The sequence below is a fragment of the Zosterops lateralis genome, assembly GCF_965231275.1.
Source record: "Zosterops lateralis genome assembly, chromosome: 5".
In the NCBI taxonomy this organism is placed as follows: domain Eukaryota; kingdom Metazoa; phylum Chordata; class Aves; order Passeriformes; family Zosteropidae; genus Zosterops; species Zosterops lateralis.
This window is the reverse complement of record NC_139766.1, coordinates 66,096,848-66,104,237: the sequence shown is the minus strand read 5'-3', so window position 1 is coordinate 66,104,237 and position 7,390 is coordinate 66,096,848. Positions and strand designations below refer to the sequence as shown.

At 40.9% G+C, this 7,390-nt stretch overlaps 1 protein-coding gene across 2 annotated transcripts; it reads left to right on the top strand.

Annotated features, from left to right (window-relative positions):
* Nucleotides 1-188: 188 nt before the first annotated feature.
* LOC310909723 (UPF0462 protein C4orf33) lies at nucleotides 189-4,978 on the top strand. Of its 2 annotated transcripts, none has more exons than XM_083861834.1 (6): nucleotides 189-257; nucleotides 1,048-1,237; nucleotides 2,848-2,908; nucleotides 3,098-3,149; nucleotides 3,255-3,454; nucleotides 4,406-4,978. In XM_083861834.1, exons 2-6 carry the CDS (start codon nucleotides 1,057-1,059, stop codon nucleotides 4,503-4,505), a joined length of 594 nt encoding a protein of 197 aa, XP_083717960.1. In that variant the 5' UTR covers nucleotides 189-257; nucleotides 1,048-1,056; the 3' UTR covers nucleotides 4,506-4,978. The 2 variants fall into 2 exon arrangements, with proteins under 2 accessions (XP_083717960.1, XP_083717961.1); XM_083861835.1 differs by having other exon boundaries at nucleotides 207-494.
* The last annotated feature ends 2,412 nt before the right edge of the window (nucleotides 4,979-7,390 follow it).

The following is a 7,390-nucleotide window of genomic DNA, read 5'->3' as shown; positions in this document are numbered from 1 at the left end:
TGGCGAGCCGGCCCTCCGCTCCCTCCCCTCAGCCCGCTGCCGGCCCCGCCGCTCGGGGAGGACTCAGCCCCGGTGCCGGCGGAGGCACGGCCGCCTCCAGGGCCCCGCGGAGGAGCCCCAGGAGCGCCGAGAGCCGGGGCGGGCCCCGCCGCTGCCGCCCGCCCTCAGAGCCCGGCCCGGCCCGGGCGGCGGCACCGCCCCGTCACGTGGGGAGCGGACACGGCGCGGCGCTGGGGCGGGGGAACCGCTCACAAAAAGTCCCTTGTTAAGCTTTCCTTGAGGGGGTTGTGGGTTAAAGATAGGCGCTGAGGCCTTTGTAGTTCCCTCCAGGAAAAGAAAAATCAGTTTGTGGCCGGATTAGCGGAACGGGAGCGGTGCGGAGCCCTGTGGGAGCTGCTGCCCGGCGGGGCCTGTGGCCGTGGCCGGGCGGGATCGGCCGCTTCTCCCCGGGAAACAGCGGCGGGAGCACAGGACACGGCCCGAGGCTGCTTCAGGTTGGGTTTGGGGAGAAATTTCTTTATAGAAAGTGCGATTAGACTTTGGAACGAGCTGCTCAGGGAGTTGGCGGAGTCACCGTCGCTGGAGGTGTTGAAGGAAAGGCTGATTTGCGATGGCTGCGAATCAAAGCTTTGTTTACTTGTGTCTCAGACATTAGAGGGTTTCCCCTCAGTCTGTTTTTCTGGTGTTACCAAATCCTCTGAAGTTCACGTAGTGGAGACTGTTTTGTTTATCTGCTCTCTCGATTAATATTTCTGGTGGTGTTGGGAGGTATTTATTTATTTATGTTTGAAAAGCCTTAAACTTAATAAGATTTCAGAGTCATTTGTAACCCTGCGGGTACAAAAACTGTGAGAAACTATTTATGTAACTGTTTACTTAGGGTTTTTTTTACAAAGCTATTTTGTTTCAGTTAAGATGTCTAACAACATGATTTGATAATTGACTTTATACCAAAGTGGTTTTTTTTCTGGGCAACCAGAGGGCAATTCGTGCGGGGCCGGAATCTGAGCTCTTCTTTGACAGAACTTTCCTTTTCCATTTGTGTAGTACCTGAAGATGGAATTTCGGATTAATCACACGTGGGATGGTTTGCCTGTGAGCCATGAGCCGGTTACCATCGGGCTGAGGACGGATAATTCAGGACTGGTGATGGAAGTTCGTGCTCCTTTCTTTAATGACCCTCCAGCACCACCCGGAGAGCCAGGGAAACCTTTTGGTGGACTCTGGGACTATGAGGGTAAGTGTAATTCTTCTGCAAATATATCTGATTTCTGTAGACACTGATGTTCCTCTGTATTTGATGTGCCTGGTCTTTTTTAAAGAGTCTGTGATGGTTGTTTAAAAACAAACAAACAAAAAAACCCCACAAAACAACCAAACCCAAAACTGTAATTCAGTGGTCTGAGTTGATTTCAATTCAAAATTGTTCCCAAATGGAGGGGGGAAAATTCTCATAGTAGTGCTAGGTGTTTTCTCCTTTCCTGTTTATATTGTCACTTTTACCCATTGCTTTGAGTAATGCAAGAATTGAATATTTCCAGCAGTTCTTTACTTCCTGATTATTGACCTATTCTGACACAAGCTCTACTAAAATGGTATTAGCACCTCTTTGATGTTATTGTAATAAATATGCTTAAATAAAAATAAATAAAGATATCTGTTGTATCATAACTCTAACTAAGGTTTTCTAATAATTCACTGCTCTGAGAAGCACGGTTGGAATTTTACATGTGAAGCACTGGAGGTGTGGAAGAAAGGATTACAGGTGACCTCAGTTTTGATAAGTCACAGTTGTGCTAATTACCAAAGAAGAGGAATAGCCTGGCCTGTAATGGGTCACAGCTGTGACTAATAAAGATAAGTGTGATAAAAGGGGTGGGTTGGCTGGTCAGAGGGAAGGTTCAGAAGGAAATACGGGAAGGGCCTTGAGGAAGAGGAATGATCCTGGGGAATGAGATACTGAAGGAATGATCCAAAAGGACTGGGTGAAACAGAAAAGAGAATCCCTGCAGTGAGGTCAGTCTGGGTGTGCAGTCAGAGCCTGTTGGTGGAACCTGCAGTCACAGTCCAGCCAGGTAAAAGCTGCAGTCACAGTCTGCAAACTGATCCCTGCAGTCAGAGTTCAGCAGGAAATAACCAGCAGTCAGAGGCTGCAAGGGAAACCCACAGCAGGAGCTGCTGCAGGCAGAGTCAGGGAATGGTTGGAGTCAGGATGTCTGAGCTGTAAAGAGGAATAAACCAGGACCCTTTTCATGCTGTGATAAACAAGAAGTCTGTGGCTTGGCTCACCTCTACTCTTTAACAAGAGGGCTGCTGCAACAAAACACCATTGAAATTCTACTTTGTATTCTTGAAATGTGATTCAAATGTAATATGTGGCTTTCAAGTAATACCCTGTCCAAAATATCCATCTACAGGTAAAAACCATTTAAGAGCTAAATGCTTTTTTATTTCTGAAACTTAACAGTTTTTAGTTATGGGGTATGTGCCCTGCTCTGAATGTACGATCAATCTTCTTTCCCTTATTTTCCTGCTGCATCAAAGTGAGTGCTTTCAAAACTGGAATTGGTGAAGCTAATAAAGTTAGTGCAGTGCTTTATAAAGGCCTTTGTGATCATAGCAATTAAAAATAAGAGTCCTGAAGTTGGAGTTGTGGAACAACATTTCAAATGTTTGGGTTATAGTTACTGTGTACATGTCAGTAGTGAGTCAGGCTCTGGCATGGCACAGGCCAAAACCCATGAGAACTGAGTTGTAGCAATAGGATATGAAGATCTCAGGATATTACAAAATAGTTAATATAAAATACTGATAGCTTGGGGGTTTTGTTTGTTTGTTTTTCTTCAGTTGTAGAAGCATTCTTCCTGAGTGGCAGAACTGAGCAGTATTTAGAAGTTGAGCTTTGCCCGTAAGTATAGCCCTGAAAAAGTCCCAAAAGTTAATTTCCACTTGCAGTTCTAATGCTTGTGAGATACATGTGTGAGGGAGACTAGACACCGAAATTGTTTCAGTGTGGGGAATGTAAATATTTGTGGTGGTTTAATGCACTAATAACTTGATGTAGTTTTAGGAAAACTGTGCTCTGATTCTTTCACAGCCATGGGCAGCACTTACTGCTGCTGCTTTCTGGCAGAAGAAAAGCATGGAAAGTAAGTGGTCAAGTACATTTCTAATGATTTTTATTTGCCTACTTTCTCATCAGAAAAAGTCCAACACCTTTTTCTTTTTTTTTTTTTTCTTTCCTTTTTTAACAGGAAAGACTTCCTTTGGAGTTTGAGGTGACCAGAATGAAAACCCAATGGGAGGGTAAAGCTCTTCTACCTTGGAGTTATTTTCCACCTTGCACTGACAAGTTCAATGCATTTGCAATTCATGGCTCGGGAGAAGAGAGGAAATATGAAGCACTTTATCCTGTGCCTCTACACCAATTGCAGGAAGGACAGGAACCAGATTTGTAAGCCTAAAATGAGCTCTTCTGTGATACGGTTGTACTACTGTTGGAGTACTTAAAAAAGCTGATTTGATTTTTGGATTGAGTGCCTCTAGTACTTTTATTACAGTACTTAGCTCTGGATCCACTGGTGCTGTGCTTTGTATAAAAGCACTGTGGCACTGTAATTAGTGCTTGGTTTCCACGTTAGGGGCATGGAAAGTTATCCATTCAGTGCCATTGGTGTCTGCTTTTATCACCTCCCTCATCTAAATCATGGGTGGGTTGTTCTACTTTTCCTTCTTGACTTCAATTCCTCCTGAAATGCCATTTAGTAATAATTTCACCAGGTACATTTCCAGTAAATCTCTTCTGCTCTTCCCCTACTGTTCTAAAAGCTTTCACCTCTACAGATGGTTCCATGCTATGGAAAAAAGTTGAAAAGTCAGACTAAACTAAAAAAAAAAATTATTAAAGGATACCCAATATCAATAGGAAAATCAGAAGTTGGATTTTTAAATTGTGCTTTGGGCCTGTTTATTTTCTTTGACTGTGAGGCTGATAAAGCCTGGTATTCCTGAGCATTTTGTATAAATGAACCAGCTCTAGAGGACACACTATAGTTCTTATAAAACTTGCCACACAGTTTACAGTGATGGTGAGGCAGGGTAAATTTTAGATAAATTACCCTTTATTTATGAAAACTCTGCAACTCTGTATCTAAAAAATTGTGAGCTATTGCTAGTAAAACACATTATCAGTGTTCTGTATTAAACTGGATAATGGCTGTAATACGTTTCAAGAAGGAATTCTTTCCATAGTACCCCTTTCCAAAAAATCCCCTTTTTCAGATGTTGGTAGCAGTTGAAGTTATGTGAGGAGACTGTTCCTTGCTGCTTTCATTACTTTGTTTGTCTTTGCTCTTACAGATTACTACAGAAGTTAAGACTTAGTTTATTTTTCTTTTGTTTGCAGCCATCGTTTGGAATTTTTCAAAGACTTGAACCTGAAAGAACTAACAGGAGAAGACTGGAAGCAGCCTGAATCAGATATATGGAAATCTCTCGCTAAGTGAATGGATTGAGGCATAAATTTTTATGGTGTTGAAGTTGGCTGAAGCTCTATGGAAACAAGTTCCTCATTCTGAGCAGAGGATGTCGATACCAGATTAGCAAGGCTTTCCTTGACACCAAAATCATGGATCTGTCTGAAAATCCACTGCAAAGCACGTGGATCTGTTGATTCTAAATGTATGAATGGCTTGTGTTTCACTCCATGTGGGTATGGAGATTTTCATCTGTGCAAGAGATGAATCTGCTGCTGCCAGTGAAGGAGGGAAAAATGTGCTAAAATTGCAGCTGTGTCTTGGTGAGAGCTCTGAAGTCTGACAAGGCCCATACCTGGATTGAAATCTTTTGATTTCCAATAGTTGCTGCTTTTCTGCTGTATTTTCACTGCTGCTTGTTTGTCTGTTGACTGCTGAATGAGATCCTTATGTGCCTAGATTTTTTGCTTATAATCAGGAGGAAGAATGCCTTTTTCAGGAACAGAAGATTTCCTGTTTATGTTCCTGTGCCTGAAGTTTTTCCTTGCTTAATGTTGAAGGGGCAACTTATTCTGTCTCCCAGACCTCTTTTGTGGAGTTTCTAATGGTGTTTAAGAGCAGAGGATACATCTACAAAAGGTTTTATGTATTTCAGGTGAAGTGAAGTTTCTGGGACAAATCATGCTTAGTAAAACCTTTTGGTAAAGTTGTGAGCGTGCAAAAGCGGGTTTTTTCTAAGACTTGTCACATCACTTCAAGAATTCATCTCAGATTTCTGAGAAATTTTTTTTTGCATTCCACTGAGGGCTGGAGATTCTCTAGGCGTATATTTTGTATAAGCAGGAGTCATTTTAACTATAGTGAATATCCATAGGTGGCAACATCTAATCTAAACTCTCACAAGACTTACAAATTGTATGTTCTTTTTGTTTTTTTAGTCAAGAATAGCAGTTGCTGCTTGATTGTGGCCACTGGTTTAATAGTCTATAAATTATCTTAGGAAATGTGAAGCTTGCCCACTAACCAGATCCTTGCTAGTGGGCAGTAATAAATACTTTCTGATGCTCCTTTTTTGTTTGCTGTCTTTCATCTGAACTCTGGCTGTAAGTTCTGCCTGAGAAGCAAAGAAGGTGGGACATATCCCACCTTTGTGAAGAACATCTGAGTGTGGTTAATATCTGAGGTGGAATGTTAGCTCACAGTTTTTGTTTAGCTTTAGATTCCCTCTTTGCACTTCTAGTTTTACAGAACTGTGCTTTCAAATGTGAAGATGTTGGGCTTTTTCTGTGGCAGACTTTGGCATGTCTGTGCACTCAGCCATCCAATTACTTTTGCTCTGTTTTAATTAGACACTATGGGTTCCTTGCTGTAAAGTGCCATCTGTTGAAAATTGTAAGTACTGAACATTCAGTTGTTTGGCTTCTTTTCTACCTTCTATCCATGTACAGTTTTATAAAGAATGACATCAGTCTGAAATCCTGAATAACTCAAAAAATGTTGATTAAAGTATCATCTAGACAATGATGTCTCAAAGCTGCTTTGAAAACTTCAGTCAAAACCAAAACGGCATTTCAGAAAATTTTTAGACTTTATTTTGAAAAGTTTGTCAAAAAAAGTCTATGCAAAGGTTCCAAATGGGTGTCCTGCTTTTTTCACAAAGGTTTGTTTTCATGTGAGGAATGATACTTTGTATGTCAAGGACAGTAAATAAAACTTTTTATTCATCTCTCATTTATTCCTGCTTCAAACTGACTGCGTCATATTTGACTTTGGATGTAAATGATGAACTTGGAGGGAAATATTTGCTTTCCCTAAATAAGTAATTTAAAGGAAAACCATTGTCTTTGCAGCACAAAATGCAATGCTAGGTGCTCCAGGAAATAGAAATTCTTATACAGACTACTCCATGCTGCCATTATTTGGGTCACTTGTGTGTTTCTGAGCTTTAAGTGTCTGAACTGCAAGTACTGGGGGCCAGTTGTAGCCTGTCTTTCCTGAAGTGTGTCCTTTTCTTGATGAGAGGAGGAAAATGGGAAAACAAACTCTGTTCTGCATGGCAGTGATAGAATGTTCATTACTCGTCAACCAGAATTATACATGGCTCAATCCTCCTTATGATGTCAGTGAATCTCTTTAGAGTTGGTGTTTGAAAACCTCTTAGGTTTGCATTCCAAAGACCTTGCTCTTTATGCTTCTTGCCACTAGGTGGGAGAAGAAGGTTGTCTAAACTGTGGCTTGGTGCTGCCAGCCCTGGTTATCCTTAACCAGATCCATTCCTTCTTGCTGTATTTTTTTTTTTTTTTTTTTTTTTTTTAGAAAAAGGATATTTCAGTTAAGCTGATGGTGGCTTATTTTGGTTTATTTGAGATATCTTTGTCTTAAGAAACACTTGTCATGCTGTGTGGTTACAGTTCTCATGTTTGCTTTCCTGCAGGGCTAGTTTCAAAAACAATTCTTGAGACAAAAGAGAAATTCCACAAGGTGTCAGTCTGTTGTATAAATGTAGTTTTGTGATGTTCAAATCATTTAAATGTTATTCTGGATTTTTTTTTTTTTTTTTTTTTTTTTTTGCAGATGTCTTGGATAATATCTGGCAAACTTTCCAAAAAGGGTGTTTTGAGTTCTGAAGGAATTTATTCCTTTTAATACAGCCTGATTTGTGAGAGGTGTTACACCCTCTCAAGGGTGAGGCTTCAGTGGTTTGAACAACCTGCAATGAAGCTTGGTGAAACAACATGAAAACTGTGGCTTAAGAGGGACAGAAAATGCTTTTTCTTCAACACAAAAATGCAAAAAAAAAAATTATGTAAAGAGAACTTGAATGGTAATGTGTGCTACAGATGGAAGTGAGTTGTACCTTAAATACAAAGTTGGAGCAACTTAGGCTGTCAGGTAACATCTAATATTTCATGTAA